This window comes from Onthophagus taurus, chromosome 11 (genome assembly GCF_036711975.1).
Source record: "Onthophagus taurus isolate NC chromosome 11, IU_Otau_3.0, whole genome shotgun sequence".
Taxonomy (NCBI): Eukaryota; Metazoa; Arthropoda; class Insecta; order Coleoptera; family Scarabaeidae; genus Onthophagus; species Onthophagus taurus.
In genome coordinates, this window is record NC_091976.1 from 6,564,418 (window position 1) to 6,581,729 (window position 17,312).

Below are 17,312 nucleotides of genomic sequence, written 5' to 3' on the forward strand. Positions count from 1 at the left end.
ATCTACTCGAACTTTCTGCGTGACAATTTAAACGAGTTACTGGAAGATGAGCCATTAGACGTTATTAGAAACATGTATTTTATGCATGATGGAGCCCCAGCCCACTATTCGCTAAACGTAAGAAACTATTTAAACGAACGATTCGAAAACAGATGGATTGGTCGTGGAGGACCTGTCGCGTAGTCACCAAGATCTCCTGATCTAACGCCAATGGATTTTTTTGCTTGGGGACATTTAAAAGGTATTGTTTATGCCACGGAAGTTTATACAGAAGATGAACTTTGGCAGAGAATAGTAGTCGGTTGCCAGCAACTAAGAAATCAAACTGCTTTCAATCGAGTGCGTAATTCTCTTCGACAACGAGTGCAACTTTGTTTACAAGAGGAAGGACGACAGTTTGAAAATCTTCCGCGATATCGAGTGATTCTTCATCTTTATTTGTCACCGAGTTTTTCATGGTTTTGTTGTGGTTTTTTGTAGATATGATTGTGATTAAGAGTAACAAAGAGAACTTTAAGAGAACTGCAAAACTCCTTGAATTCTCGCAACCTCTACGTTCTATGTAAAACGTTTATTAATTCAAATAAACCGTCGAATGTAATAAAGACACGCTTGATGAAGATCTTCCCGAATTCAAGGAAAATTTTCACTTTAAATTATCATTCCCACTGAGAGTTTCTCTTTCTTTCCCTCTTTTCTTCAAGATGTAATGAGTTTTAATCATATATTTCTAGTTTTTATCGTATACTTTCTGATATATAAAGTGTAATAAAAATTCTTTTTTGATTTACTGAGGTGATTTATTGAGTTGATTTCCCCTCTACCCAATTTTCTATGGTTAAATTCGTGTGCAGTATCGATACCCAGAGAGCTCTTATGCATCCCGGAACGCTTCAGTATCCTGGTAACATCCAAAACAACAGGATCTCGTGATACAATCCTAATTTATTTGTGTTTATATTTCCCTTTTTTAAATAAGAATAAAAAATTTATCGTTTTGTGAGTTACCATAAGAAATTATGGATTATTTAAAATTAAAGTGACCGTAGGAAAATCTTCTATATAAAGTAAGAAAATTTATTTTAATCTTTAATAAACTTTGTAAACTTCACGCGATATACAGCGCGTGACCCAGTCTCAACCTTACTAGTGATGTGCAGGGTTGGTATTTTACATGTAAAAAATCTAATTTATTATTTTACATGTAGAACATGTAAAAAACAATTTCTACATGTAAATTTTGTAAAATATGTAAAATACGTAAAATACGAAAAAATCACGTATTTTATTTGAGGTTATGTCAGTTAAATACGTCAGATGTCAATATAACCACTAAATAAGGTTATGTGGGTTTGTGTTGTATTTTGTATTAACCCACCCCAGCAACTTAAGTAAGGTTATGTTCTATGTATCGATTAGTATCGAATTCATTTAATAATGACTTCTAAAAGTGAAAAACTTAATTCTACTTGCAATATTGGCAATGACAATGATAGTCGCGCTCGTCATCGCGCTTGTGGCAAGCCACGAAAAAATGAGTATGTTAGCTTGGCATTCAATCCGGAAGTAAATACAATGCAAAATGTAACGTGTGTAACAAATTATTAAAAAACACAGCTATTAGTAGATTGAAATTGCACAGGTAAGCATATTTGCATATACGTACAAACCAACCACTTTAGTAAAATTGATAACTAATAACTAGTATCTTTTTATCTATCTAGAAAGTCATGCAAAATTATAAAAACAAACTTATCACCATCTGTTGAATCCAGTTCAATGTCAATTTGTTTGGAATCAGATTCTGAGATTCAGAAATTTAATAATAATAACTCCATTGATAATGATAATATGAATATTAGCCAAATCGATAGTGGTCAAGCAAAACAGGATGATGTCGACTATGACGACAATATCAACGTACAAGAATTGGTAAGTAGTAATCATCTAATTAGTTGTTTTACAACTTGTAGTTTTATATTGTTTCTTAAATATTCAGGCTGCCTCTGAAGAAGCTAATAATACGATTGATGTTTACGTATGTAATACAAGTAGTACAAGTGAAATGTTGCAAATGTTGCCATCAGGTTCAACTTCAACAGCCGTTACCATGGATTCTCTACCAAGTGCAAGTAGACCTTCAAGTTCAACAACTACGTCTAAAACCGCCAAATCAAAGAAAAAAGCGTCAAAACTGGATAACTATATAGACACCATTTCTGTTAAAGAAGAAGACAGCATTACACAAGCAATAGCAGAATTTTTTTTTGCCTGCAACATTCCATTTAATGTAATTGAATCTAAATATTTTGACAACTTAATAAAAAAATTGTGTCCTGCCTATGCAAAAAGAAAACCTGGTAGAAAAACTTTATCAAGTACTCTATTGGATTCTGTATACAATAACTTAATCTCAGAAACTAAATTTGGAATAGATCAAGAAACTGTAGTTCTTATTGATGGATGGAAAAACACCTCAAGTAATTCAAAAATTATTACATGTACACTTCAGACAGTTGGAGGTATATTTATGTCTTTATTATTTTTCTGATTTATACTGGGTGCAATGTGCAACAAAAATCTGGAATACAATACCAAATAAATCCAACATTGTTGGTGTTATATTATGGTTAATTGCAATAATTATTTTTGATTATCGATTATTATAATTAGAGCATTTTTTGTTTAAATTAAAAATCATGGAATTATTTGCTATACACCAGATTTTTGTGAAATCCTTTAAAATTAAACTTTTTACTGTTTAGGTCAAAGAGCATTCCTCAATGCTTGGGATTTAACTGGTGAAGCAGAAACTGCCCAAAAACTGGTTCACATAATAAATGAAGCAATAGATTTGGCTAAACGTACATACCATTCCCAAATATATGTAATTATATCTGACAATGCAAGTGCAATGGTACGAATGGGGAAAGATATGAATCATTGTCTCTGGCATTCAACGTGCAATAGCCACACCGCCAACCTTCTAGCCAAAGATGTACAGGATAAAGAATGCACCAATTCTGTTACAACTGTTTTAAAGGAATTTAAACAAGCGGACAATGAAAGGGCTATAACGCCGTTACGTACCGGAATCAACAAAAAAAAATTGAAATAAATTGATCCCGATACGTTTTGTATAAAGTACAAGCTTGTCTTTTGAAACGTAGTAAAACCAAAAAAAAAGTTCGACGAGAAAAAAAAAATAAAAAAAAAATCACCCCAAAATTTAGATTTTACCCTTACAATCTGCAATAATTTATTTGCAAGGTAAGTAAAATTTTTAAATGTTTATAGTAAATTCTCAAATGTAAGTATTATTAACCTTTTTTTTTTTTACAGCGATTCAACACATTAATGAACACAAAATAACTTTACATATACGTTCTGACCTTGATATGGGTAAGATTCTTCTTTATGCAGCGATTCCTCTGGAGAGGGAAAGTATTCGGAGTTGGCAGAGGGGAGGCACTCCACCATACAATTATATTATTTGATTTTTTTTTCTTTTGGAATGGAAAAATCCCAACGTAAAAATCCAAAGAAATTATTCCCGGAATAATAATATCCCAAAATAGGAGGCCTAAAAATTAGTAAATGGACGATACAAAAAAAATTAGAAAAGGAGGAGAAAGAGAAAAAGAAAAAGAATTGTTAAATTATTAAGTTAAACAATTTTTTTTTTTTTTTTTTTTTTTGGAATTATCAAATATTATAAGTATTGATTGTGTCTGAATAAATGATTGAATGATTAAATTTCTATTAAATTACTATCACATACCTCAGATGTTAAAGGCCTCGCACGTGTGAAAAGTAAATCGACTCAAAACGCAAAATAGCCGGGTTAACCGTAAGAAAGAACTTAAACTTGTTCTCAAATAAATTGTCGATGTGATGATCCCGATTAATTCGGATGCGTTAAATCAAATTATGACCAAATGAATCACTCAAAATGTCAACCAAAACGCCTACACAACGACGCTACACGTTGAGTCTCGTGCCACCAAAAAGAGTGAGACTTCCTCTTCGAAAACCTAAATCCAATTTCAAAAAAAAAAACTCGACCTGCGCGCAATAACTTTTCCGTATGAAATTTAAAATAAGTAAAGAATTAAGAAAATGACATCTATTAAAGAGAAGGCGAAATATAAGAAAAGAATAGAAAGAAAAGAAAATTTACAATGATAATTCCGTACAAATGAAGGAATAATAGGAAGGGAAAAAAAGGATCTCCAGATTCTGTCGCTTAAAAAAAAATTACAATATAAAAAAAATTTACAAGTAACATAAATACAAAACATTGGAATAAATTAGACTGTAACAGGGCTATAACAGAAAAAGGTGGTACCAAAATTAAACTTCCATGTGAAACACGATGGTGTAGCTATCAAAAATCATACAAATGTCTGTTAGATAATTTAAGAATAATGAGGGTTATTGCAGCTGAAACTGATTCAACTTGTAAAAGAATTAAATCAAAAGTAGTATCATTACTTTTCGATGAAGATTTCATCGATAAAGTAAGAAATCAATTATCTTTATATGAGCCTATTTGCCAGCTAATAAATAATTGTCAGTCCCAAGACGCATCAATAGCAGATGCCGTGCACTTTTGGCTTGAATTAACTTTGCCCGATAATTTCAAAGATAAATATTCTGCGGTTTTGGCTGCCAGAAAGAAAATGGCATTAAATGTATATGCATTAACTGCATATTATTTGCATCCTGTATATGAAAACAAAAAACTCAATTCAGAGCATCTTAGAGAAATACATGCCTTTTTGTTTAAAATACTTAGCGCCCAAGGTTGCGAAGAATGGGATAACTACGAACGCAATGTTGGGATTTTTCCACAAATCAAAGAGAAGAATATAACAAAACCTTTATTATTTTGGAGAATGGCAGAAATGGAAAACAAGGAGTTACCACAAGTTGCATTAAAATTATTAAAAATGCCAGCGTCTTCGGGCGAAATCGAAAGGGTTTTTTCAAATTGGGGATATATCCATTCTTCAATTGAATCGGTGATTGTTGAAAGGTTACTAAGTCCATTGTTCAATGAAATTATATTTGATGTGGATTCCTATACAAAATCGTGACCCCGATCATTTGGTGTTAAAACGAACCAAGTCCCGTTAACGGACGTACTAATAATATACGCGTGCTGGATTGTAGTGAAAGTTGAATGGAACTAAGTCACGGACTTAGTTCCATTCAGCACTCACTCATGTTTTCCCATTCTGATTGCACTGTTGTGCGTATGTCTTATTTCCTACCGCGTTGCCGTCACTTCTGTTAAAATGGAGGTTCAAGAAGTTGCTGGGATAATGAGTGGTAAGAAAAGATCTAAAAACCCTGAAACCTACAAAAGAAACATTATCAAGAAAGCCAATATAGAAGGAACTGAATACACTAATTACGGTGGGAAGTTAATTCTTGCAAAAAGTATTTGTCGAACATCTAACTGGTAAGTGTTAACTTTTCTAGGTTAGGTAACAGTGTCTGTATGTTTGTTGATCTTTTTAGTTGCAAAATAAAACGCTGTTTGGAAAAAGTAAACTTTACGGAACGAACCTCTATACTTGCTGTATTTCACGGTTTAAGCAGCAAAAATGAACAAGACTTGCATTTGCAGCGGTTGATCGAATTTAAATCAATTAAACGAAGAAGACCACGTGTTAGAGAAAGGCAACACGAAACTACATTGCGACAAGCTTGTTTTGAATATTTTATATTAAACAACAATAAACGTGTCAAAGTCTGCCGAAAAGCATTTGCTCAGCTTCACCGTATATCCGAAAAACGTATTCTACGTATTCTCGGAAACGCCTAAAGATAAAAGAGGTACGAATCCAAAAACACATTGCATTCCAAAATTAGTATGTAAACAGATTCACGACCACATTCAGTCGTTTCCAACAAAAACTACGCATTATTCGGGTCGTAGTATTCAATACTTAGATGCTAGACTTGATGTTAAAACAATCTTTGGTTTGTTCAAAGATAAATTCCCTAACACAAAAGTTAAATACGAATTCTATTTAAAAACTTTCAATGAAAATTTTGCACTTCGATTTGGTCGTCCGCAAATCGATGTATGTTGTACATGCGAAGAGCTCTCCGTGAAAATAAAAACTCCACATTTATCAGAAAATGTGAAACGTGCTGCAAAAGGAGAACTGACTGTTCACAAAAGAAGAACCAAGAAATTTTTTACTGCTCTCAAGAATACAGGAGATGAATCGAAAGCAAATCCAACAATTTTAGGTCTGGCATTCGACTTTATGCAGAATTTGCCACTCCCACATACTCCAGTTGGTGAAATATTTTATTTAAGACAGTTATGGGTGAACACGTTTTGCATTCATAATCTAAAATATGACAACTCACAGATTTACATGTACCACGAGGGAATCGCCAAAAAAGGCGCAAACGAGGTGTGCTCATTTATTTATACTGAATTTCAGTAAGTGGTGGCCTCCTTTGTATAAAAAGACAGCTCTTTCGGATGACAGTAGAGGCAAAAATGTATTTAAAGATAAGAAAATATCTTTCACGCCGTCACAGTTTTATGAATTTACATACTCCTCGGAACATCCTGGAAAAGTAACTACTAATACTTTTATTAACGGTTTTATGAAGTACACTTTTGATTTACGACAGTGTGGACATCGCAAAATTTGCATGTCTTCCATACCTAAGGCGTATCCTGCTAGAAACGTACCCATTAACAGCAAAAAGCTTGACAACATTAGACAGGTTGTTAAATATGTCAACGCTGAAGATGATGAAGCTCGAGCATTTTACGAGGAAATTTTGCAGTGGCTAACCACAGAAAACGAGGTGGAAGATGATTAAATTATTATAACTTTAATGTGTTCATTTGTATGTGTTATTTGTTCAATAAAGTGTATTCGTTTCAGTCATAACTACCTAATGTAATAAAGACACGCTTGATGAAGATCTTCCCGAATTCAAGGAAAATTTTCACTTTAAATTATCATTCCCACTGAGAGTTTCTCTTTCTTTCCCTCTTTTCTTCAAGATGTAATGAGTTTTAATCATATATTATTGTGAAATAAATTAAAATTAATTAGTTTAAAATGAACACTTTCTGATATATAAAGTGTAATAAAAATTCTTTTTTGATTTGCTGAGGTGATTTATTGAGTTGATTTCCCCTCTACCCAATTTTCTATGGTTAAATTCGTGTGCAGAGTACCGATACCCAGAGAGCTCTTATGCATCCCGGAACGCTTCAGTATCCTGGTAACATCGGGAAAAGTAGGATCTCCTGATACAATCATAATTTATTTGTGTTTATATTTCCCTTTTTTAAATAAGAATAAAAAATTTATCGTTTTGTGAGTTACCATAAGAAATTATGGATTATTTAAAATTAAAGTGATTAAATTAGAAGAAAGAAAGCCGTAGGAAAGTCTTCTATATAAAGTAAGAAAATTTATTTTAAACTTTAATAAACTTTGTAAACTTCACGCGATATACAGCGCGTGTAACATCGGGAAAAGTAGGATCTCCTGATACAATCATAATTTATTTGTGTTTATATTTCCCTTTTTTAAATAAGAATAAAAAATTTATCGTTTTGTGAGTTACCATAAGAAATTATGGATTATTTAAAATTAAAGTGATTAAATTAGAAGAAAGAAAGCCGTAGGAAAGTCTTCTATATAAAGTAAGAAAATTTATTTTAAACTTTAATAAACTTTGTAAACTTCACGCGATATACAGCGCGTGAACCCAGTCTCAACCTTAGTAAGGTTAGGCTACGGCTACACTGGCGCCGGTTCAGACCAGATCAGACCAGATAAGTGGCTACAGTTGTCCGTTCAGACCGCGTCAGACACGTTTTCACCAGACACGTACGTGTACGTTCCGGCGGTCGGTACGAATCAAACGTGTTTGACATTGTCTCAGACTACGGCCGTAAATTGATTTGTGAGACAATGGACAAATCACTTTTAATCGACATCATCAGAGAAAATCCACCTCTTTGGGATCAACGGGATAAAAGATACCACAACAGGGATATAAAAAGTCTATTATGGAAAGACATTGGAGACAAAATGGGCGTTTCAGGTATGTAAAGTGTAATTTATTAGGTAGCTATATTTCATTAGAATTTTACAATGAACCAAAACTAGATATTTAAACAGTTTGTTTGAAAGGAAACGGATCCGATAGGTCCATTAAAATATCGGTTCAAGTCTTCTCGTATTTGTTTTGCGTCATTTGAATTATTATTAAATGTTCTGCCAATTCTTCTAGCGTTATTGATGACATTATTTTGATTTTGATTTCTGTAAATTTCAAGCGCTTGTCTCGCTATTGCAATATTAGGAGAGCCTTCAAAATCCATAACCATATTGTGCAATAAGCAAATTGTTTTAACAATTTTTATAGCCTTTTCTACATCCGTTTCAATGGCCTTATTTAACAAGCGCCACTTAGCACATAAAATACCAAAAGTGCATTCGATACATCTCCTTGCACGGGACAGCCTGTAGTTAAATATTCGTTCCTGATTTGTAAGTTGCCTTTTTGAATAAGGTTTCATTAAGTATGTTTTTAACGGGTAGGCATCGTCACCCAACAAAACAAACGGCATATCATCGGGTATTCCGTGAATGGGTGCAGGTGGAGGTAAAGTATTATTGTAATTTTCCAGAAAATCGTACAAGTTAGAAATGGCAAAAGTTCCTCCGTCACTTTGTCTTCCATAAGAGCCCACGTCAATAAAAATAAATCGACAATCTGCATCCGCTACTCCTTGCAAAACAATCGAATAAAAATGTTTGTAATTGTAATACATAGTTCCTGACTTTGGTGGACATTTTATTTCTATATGTTTTCCATCGATGCAACCTACACAATTTGGAAAATTCCATCTTGCGTTGAATTTTGATGAGATTTTTCGAAATCCGTCTTGATTAGGAACTGCCAAGTGTGTAGCACTTAATTTATTCCAAAGCGCATCACATAGCTCTTCAACAAGTTTTCCAATTGTATAATGATCAACACGGAAAGAGAATGCTAGCGAACGAAATGACAAGCCAGTCGCAAAATATCTGAAAAATAAAATATAATTGCAATAACAGTGTCCATTTGAATATTTATTAGCATAAACTTTATATGCAAGTACCTTATGAGCTTTGTTATTTTTTAGTCGAGCAAGCAAAAAAACAGTGGGAACTTCTACGCGACACGTTTAGAAGAGAATTTAAAAAAGTCAACGCAACTCAGTCAGGTCAAGAAGCAGATGATGAATACATTGAGGCTGATTGTAAATGGCCCTACTTCAAATATATGCTGTTCCTGAAAGATGTTTTATTACCCAGAAAAACTGCAACAAATATCCCATCTGCATCTTCTTCACGTGATTTACTAGACGCATCATCAAGAAACTCCCCAAATAGCGAAGTTTCCGCAATAAATGCGGAAAATGTTACCTCACAGGATGTTGTTGAAAAAGATTCGGAAATAATAGATAAAGTATCTGAGAAACCTAAACGAAAACGAAACAGTTTCCAAGATGAGGTAATCAATATTGAAAAAAAAAAGGTAAAATTGTTTGAGCAAAAACTTCGGGCACGAGCTTGTCCACAAAACCAAGAAGACGATGACGATATGCATTTTTTTAAAAGCATACTTCCTCACATTCGCAAATTTACAGATGTCCAAAAAATGAAAGTGAGAATGGAGTTTATTAATATTATCTCACGAGAACTTCAGAATATTAACCAAGGAACCTACCAAAACGATAGCAACCTACTGTCAACATCAACTCCAGCAAGCAGTAGATGTTCCAGCCGAATTCATTACATTTTAACACCAACTCACGAAGAAACACAAAGTTCTTCTATAACAATAAATGATGAACCTGAAGAACCAAATCAACCACACTCACAAACATCGTCTGACTTACAGAATTACATTGCCAACTTAGAGCTCCTAGGTTCCTAAAGATTGTAGATGCCTACATTATGTTATGTAAGTTACTTTAATAAAATAAATATTTCGTAACTATGCACTATATTAATTATGTAATAACTTAACTTAACTATGTAATAAATTCTTAATAAATACTTAATAAATTACTCTGAAGAATCTCCTTGTCAAGAATTGAAACGTTAAGAAAAAAAGTTTATGTTGTTTTTTTTTTAAATAAGTCATACAAAGAACCCGAAACCCTCAGAAAAGGTACATCCATACAATGAAAATAAGGTCCAAGAAAAATATACACATTTATCTTACCTTAAACATATTGTAAGTTTTTCCCCAGGTTCAATGCACCGTCTGAAATTTGAATATCGTTTTATATCTTCAGAAATAGCTCTTAAAATATAATCATAAGTAGCTATATCCATTCGATAATACTCTCTAAACTTCTCGGGGTAATTTCGAAGCTTTAGAGAAGTTTTTCTATACTCCCCTTCTTCGCGTGATTGGTATAATGTGTGCATCCAATAACGGCGCTTCGATTTTTTGTATTTATTAGTAATATTTTCCATTAGCCATTCATCCCATTCATCGGAATCTGAGGAATTCATTATGAACCTCTTCTCTGCACTTTACCAAATAATAATAACCCCGTGTTTACTCGTCGGGTATTATCCACCGTACAAAACCGTACAAATGAAGCCACTACATCGGACGTGTCTGGTTTAATCTGATCTTGTCTGGTCTGGTCTGGTCTGGTATGGTCTGGTATGGTCTGATCTGACCTGAACAGGCGCCAATGTAGCCTCTACCTTAGTGATGTGCCGGTCCGGAACGACCCGTTCCAAAGGAGCGGGTTTATCTACGGATCCGAACGGACCGGGTCCTTTGAATCGACCTACCATCGTGCCGGTCCGGTACGATTTGCAATTTGTAGAAACGAATTCAGGTTCGGAATTAAAACGAAGAAATCCGAATAACGATCCGGGTTATTATAATCGATCGTTTCCGATCGTTGAACTGGACCAAAACAACACCACAGTCATCACACAGGTGCGGTACCGAATTTTATCTTTTCTAAGTCAATCGGTTGGAGTATTATTAGATAATGGATAAAAAGCGTAGTGAAATTTGGAAACATTTTTGTACAGCAAATTCAGACACTGCAAAGTGCAATTTGTGTAACAACGTATTTTCATACAAAAGCGGATCTACCGGTAATTGTAAGTGACGTTTTACACTTACAACGAAAGCACCCACTATGTTTAGAACAAAGGTTGGAACAAACATTCGTCTTCGATAGAAATGGCCCAAACCTCGACACAAAATGAAAATAATAACCCAGATACCAACGATATTGCCACAACACAAAGGCATCAACAAACAACTAAACAGACAACACTGACATGTTATATAAAAAGGCCATTGCCTTTGAAAACAACAAAGCAAATAGACGAACAACTTGTTAAAATGCTTGTTTCTGAATATCAACCCCTTAGTTTAGTCGATAATGTGGAATTTAAAAGCTTCTGCAAACTATTAAATTCAAATTATGACCTTCCTAGTAGAAAAATAATTTCCAACTCATTATTGCCCCAATTATATAACTCATTAGAAGACATGGTAAAAACTAAACTGAAGGATGCAGAAAACATATCAATTACAACAGATGGATGGACATCAATAAATAACGAATCGTACCAGGCTATCACAGTGCATTTTATCGACAGTAACTGTAAGTTAGTTTCTTTGTTATTAGGGTGCCGTCGTTTTAACGAAAGTCATACAGCACAAAATCTTGAAGGCGAAATAAAAAAGGTATTAGAGGAGTGGAAAATTAACAATAAAATCGTGGCAATGGTAACAGACAATGCAGCTAATATTACAGCTGCAGTGCGATTATTGCAATATCAACACATTCCATGTTTTGCACACACCCTTAATATAATAGTTCAAAAATCCCTCTCACACATTAATATAGTTCACAAAAAGCTAAAGGCAGTAGTTCAGTTTTTTAAGCACAGTCCACAGGCTACATTAAAATTAATAAATTTACAAACACAACTAGGAAATCAAAAACCATTAAAATTGAAGCAGGACGTTGCTACTCGTTGGAACTCAACATTGGAAATGTTTGAGCGAATAGTAACCATTAAGGAGTCATTACAATCAGCGTTAGCTATAACCAACTGCAACATAAGATTATCCGAAGAAGATTTAACAATAAATTGGACCTGTAAGGTACTAAAACCATTCAAGATAATTTCCGAAGAATTAAGCAGTGAAAAAGCGGTTACCATCTCCAAAGTGATGTTATTTAGAAAAATACTTCTAGATTACATAAAAAATATAGATAACCAATCCACCACAATCATGCCGACTGAAATTATAAATGTATGTCAATTTATAATAAATCAGTTAGAACAGCGTTTAAGTTACATAAAAAGTGATTTTATATATGCCGATGCGACATTTATTGACCCACGGTTTAAAAAGGCAGGATTTATGAATGAACACAAAACGAATGAAGAAGATGCGTTGTTCGAATCTACTCGTCAACGTATAATCCAAAAAGTGGAGGCAATGATCAGGGAAAACCAACCCGAAGTAGAATATAATGACCAATCAAGTGACCAACCAATGGAGGGAAATGATGATGTTATTTGGCACGTTTTCGATAGCACTGTCAGTATATTTAATTGATATATACCATTACGAACATAATAATATAATTTTTCTAGGCTTTAAACGAATGTACTGTTCAAAACCCAAATGAAGCTGCCACTTCAGAGGTAGACCAATACCTGTAAACACCACGTCTAAATAGAAAAGAAGATCCACTGGTATGGTGGGAAAAAAGGAAACAGCAATACCCAAACTTATACAAAATTATGACGACAATATTATCAGTACCAGCTACATCAGTTCCGTGTGAAAGAATTTTTTCAAAAACTGGCCAAATTATTTCAGAACGTCGTAATAGGCTATCTCACAATAAAGTAGAAAAAATAATTTTTTTGAATGCAAATTTAAAACAATTCAGAAAACCGTTGTAATATTAATTTATACCTCTATATTGCTTTATTACTTTCTATTATAGATATAGTTTTTATTATGTGTTGTTTTAATACATCTTAACATGAGTTTATATTTTTTTTTAAAGTTTAAAGTGGTATAAGAAGTATTTTTCCACTTATTGGATATATGCATATGAAACGCCTATTGTCTCTATAAGTTGAAAAGTGGGAAATATATATCGATGGCTAAATTCCATCTTGAATTAATTCGACAAATTTTAAGACGCTACCATTCATCGAAAGCCACGAAGAATGTTAATAAATCTGGACATATTAACACAACGCGTCTTACTGCAAGACATTTTCCATCACTTTATGAGAATAACAAGACGAAGAGAAAAAATCCACTAAGAAAATGTGTGGTATGCAAAAAGAACGATAAAAGCAGTCAAACACGATATCAATGTGAGAAATGTGATGTTGGTTTATGTGTATATCCGTGTTTTGAAAAATTTCATACAGAATATTATTATTAAAAAATTACTGTTCAATATTATGTTATAATTATAGTTCCTATATTGTTGTATAATATAAAAATATTAATTGTATTGTTGAACTAAAAATACCTCCATGGAAAAATTATGAACACAAATCATTTTGTTTCTAAAAGTAATGTCACAATGTCGTTTTTGAGACAAAAGTCTTGGCCCCGAATGCTAAAGACTGCGCGCGCTTAATGTTCCCACTTTCGGCTCCGTTCTAGACGAGGTACTCCGCGGCGAGGCCCACCGTAGCGAAGAGCTTGTAAAACCTTTTTCGAAAGAATTAAAAATCACAATCAGAAGAGAATTTTGAGTCGAAACGTCGTCAGCGCTCCGTTAGATAGCAACTTAGAATTCGCTTTAACGCCAATTCTAAGGCTAGGCGCACATAAGGACCCAGGCGACACAGGCAACGCAGCGCAGTACAGGGTAGAAATCTGTGTACAGTACATTTTGACGTGAAATCGCATATTACAACGCAGTACAGGGTAGAACAGTAACTTGCGAGACAGAAACGTGTGGCGCAGTAAACGATACACAGATTTTAGCGACACGTGAGGGATTTGTAATGTTTATGATCTTAATATTTAAGGTTATGTAAGTAGTGGTCAATAGTGAAAATGAGTATCAGCGAAAAATTAATAGAAATGGTACGGAACTATGATGTATTATATAATACAAATAACCATGACTATATGAAAATTAAACTTAAAGATGAAATTTGGGTAAATATTGCAAGAGAATTAAAACTAAACAATGGTAAGTATGAAAATAGTTTATTTAAAGTAACTTTATATGTTCTTTTTGTAAATGTGTTTAATATTTTCCTCGTAATATGCTATCTCTTTGCCACTGTATAGCACCTGTAGTATTGAAATAGTGTGTATAATTTTCACGTACTAAGAAAGCATTTCTTGAATTTCGCGAGTTATTATAGCGTATTGAAGTTAGTTGGTCGGAGAGGAGTTCTTCATCAGCAATATCCTCCACATTTGTAGCAGTACTAGTCATTCTAAGGTAATTGTGTAAAACGCATGCTGCCTTAACAACATTATCAACACTAGCAAGTTTGATTTCAAATGGTTTTCTAAAAACATGAAATCGCCCAGCTAGTATCCCAAATGCACATTCTACTGTTTGTCGTGCGCGCGATAATCTATAATTGAATACCTTATTTTCATAATTCGCTGTAACTTTTCTTTTGGGGTAAGGTCTCATTAAATTTTCTAGTAATGGAAAAGCCTCGTCCCCCACAAAAACATAAGGCAATTCTTTTTCACCACCGCTAATCATATCTGGTTCCGGAAGCTTAAGAGTTTTGTTTTGTATTTTCTTGTATAGTATGCTGCTAGAAAATATATTCCCATCACTAAATCGTCCCATTGACCCGATATCTACCGTAATAAATTTATAGCTTGCGTCTACAGTTGCCATTAGTACTATAGAACAAGTATGTTTATAATTAAAATAAGAAGATCCACTTTTGGTCGGTTTCTTGACCACTATGTGTTTGCCATCGATCGATCCCACACAATGTGGAAATTGCCATCTTTGCTCAAACTCCTTTGCAATTTGTTTCCACAGTTCTTCTGTGGGGTCCGGTAAGAAAGTTTGTTGCAGGCATTCCCATATAGCCGCTGATACTTCATTCACAATCTTAGATACTGTGCGATCTCCGAATCTATAGCTATATCCAATACTTTTATAACTATTCCCTGACGCCAAATATCTGAAATATAAAAGTATTCAATAGCGTACCTTTATTTAACAGGTGAAGAAGCGAAAGATGCTTGGACAAAATTACGTAATTGTCACCGTGACGCCTTAAGAAGGCAGAAGAACGGACAACCGAAAAGCGGTGCTGGAGGAGGTAAAAGTGTCAAACTATGGAAATATCAAAAACAGATGGAATTTTTGTTGGCGCACATGCAAAATAGATCACGAGAAACCAATGTAACAGAAGATAAATTTGATAATGAACAGACTGAAGAAGAAGAAGTTGAAATTGAAAACACAGAAGAAAAAGGAGAGAATGACGAGGACCAAGCAGAAGTGCACAGAACGCTCACAACTGCACCTAAACCTAAACGAAAAAAAGGCTGTGATGTTGCTGATTTAATTAAAGCTTCTTTAGCACGTCAAGAGCATCGAAGTATGGAAAGGGAAATGCATAGAAAGCGAAGAGTTGAAATCGAAAAAAATGACGAACTGTACCATTTTTTTATGAGTATGTACGAAACAACCAAGCGATTCCCAATTCATTTACAACATCTTGTAAAAAGCAAAATATTTGGTATTGTATCTGCCTCTGAAGCAGAAAATTTAAATTTACCATTTAGTCCTTGTGCGTTATCCCAACCTCAACCCGTCGAATCCTTACCCTCTACAGTACCCACACCACAAAATTCATCTTCAACTCAATTTTCCTTTGAATCCTTGGACTATCCTTCAACTGAAATTACACCTAGATCAACACTTCGACAAGAAACCTCCGATTTACATGATAATGTCTCAGAACAAGTTTTTTGTTTATTATAGAGATATCGCTAATAAAATATTTTCACCAATAAAAAGTTACCTTAGAAAAACCGCTAGTTTTTCTTTTGTTGTTATTTCTTTATGTGCACGGCTGCCTTCATGATAGATTTTGTTTTGAATAGTATTGTGTATTTCTTCAAATTGCATACGATTCATTCGGAAATAATTTGTAAACTGGTCATCTGAAAACTCTGAAGTCAAACGAAATTCTCCATGAGTTTCACGCTTTCGTAAATAACTGCTTTTCCATATCCTTTTTTTTCTCTTGAGTTTTGTAGCTGCATATAATAACGTACAATTTATTAACGCATCTAAATCCGAATCGGAGCTTAAATCGGTGTCTTCCATTGCACAGATAGTAAAATACTGCATTATAATATGCGCTCTCTACTGCGTAACTACGCGCACGTTCAGTTTTTCTGCACTGTTCCTGCCCTGCGTCTGTGTGCTTATGTGCGCCTAGCCTAAGTGTCGTCGCATATCGAGAACTGTGACTTAGTTTCATTCGCAAACATTCTTTGTATTTCGGGCATCCGTGTCGTGTCGGAAATTGTTTGCACTGAGGATTTGGTGCGAGCGAGAGTGGTGTTGGAACCTTCCCGATTAAATTCCGAGAAGCCACCAAAAAGGATCCAGGGTTGCGATCCATCGGCGTACCACCAAATCGGAATACAAGTCCTGAGTAAGTCTGTTTGCCAGTTTCCGTTATCACCTATCTGTCAACGAATATTAGCTGTCGAGGTTAGATTCAGGAATATCTCTTTTTAAGTAACGTCGGGTCATAGATAAACGTAGGTAGATTTTTAGGTTCAGTTTGTTCATTGTCAATTATTTCTTGTTATCTTGTTAATATAGTTTAAGTGTGGTTAGAACGCTTGTCTTTTGATTTCCCCCTTTTCCTGACAGAGCCCTAGTGCAAGAACCCACGGTTCTGAAATAGTGACCGCGCGCTTGTCATTTAGTTTTGATTGATTTGCTAAGATCAATTAGGGGTCCTTCAGACTAAGAATTAGGAAGCGCGAAATACTGTTTCTGGTGGCAGCGGTATTACCAAAGGTCGAGACCGTTCAGGGGCGGCCTCACCACAGTATACGTAGTAATTAAAAAAAAACCGATGATTTTTGCTCAGAAAATCGAAAAATAAGGCAAGCCTTAAGTGGTTAAAAAAGCAAATATCTCAAGAAAAATGGGAAGAGATACAACTTTGAGTAAAGAAAAAGAATGAAAGCAAGTGTTCTGCCCATGGTCACCTCAA

General features: G+C 34.3%; 3 protein-coding genes across 5 annotated transcripts; 2 read left to right on the plus strand and 1 right to left on the minus strand.

The window, feature by feature from the left end:
- The first annotated feature begins 1,264 nt into the window (after window positions 1-1,264).
- Window positions 1,265-3,229, plus strand: LOC111420401 (uncharacterized). The gene is made up of 3 exons (XM_071200531.1): window positions 1,265-1,932; window positions 2,000-2,522; window positions 2,766-3,229. Exons 1-3 carry the CDS (start codon window positions 1,780-1,782, stop codon window positions 3,116-3,118), a joined length of 1,029 nt encoding a protein of 342 aa, XP_071056632.1. The 5' UTR covers window positions 1,265-1,779; the 3' UTR covers window positions 3,119-3,229.
- A 4,357-nt stretch (window positions 3,230-7,586) lies between these two features.
- LOC139432160 (transcription factor Adf-1-like) lies at window positions 7,587-10,047 on the plus strand. Its single transcript, XM_071200532.1, has 2 exons — window positions 7,587-8,100; window positions 9,188-10,047. Exons 1-2 carry the CDS (start codon window positions 7,968-7,970, stop codon window positions 9,982-9,984), a joined length of 930 nt encoding a protein of 309 aa, XP_071056633.1. The 5' UTR covers window positions 7,587-7,967; the 3' UTR covers window positions 9,985-10,047.
- Window positions 8,095-15,939, minus strand: LOC139432158 (uncharacterized). 3 transcript variants are annotated; one of them, XM_071200530.1, is made up of 3 exons: window positions 15,852-15,939; window positions 10,276-15,248; window positions 8,095-9,089 (listed from the first exon to the last, which is right to left on the minus strand). In XM_071200530.1, the coding sequence occupies exons 2-3, from the start codon at window positions 10,569-10,571 to the stop codon at window positions 8,162-8,164; spliced, it is 1,224 nt and encodes a 407-aa protein (XP_071056631.1). In that variant the 5' UTR covers window positions 10,572-15,248; window positions 15,852-15,939; the 3' UTR covers window positions 8,095-8,161. The 3 variants fall into 3 exon arrangements, with proteins under 3 accessions (XP_071056631.1, XP_071056630.1, XP_071056629.1); XM_071200529.1 differs by having other exon boundaries at window positions 15,734-15,939; XM_071200528.1 differs by having other exon boundaries at window positions 10,276-15,939.
- Between the last annotated feature and the right edge of the window lie 1,373 nt (window positions 15,940-17,312).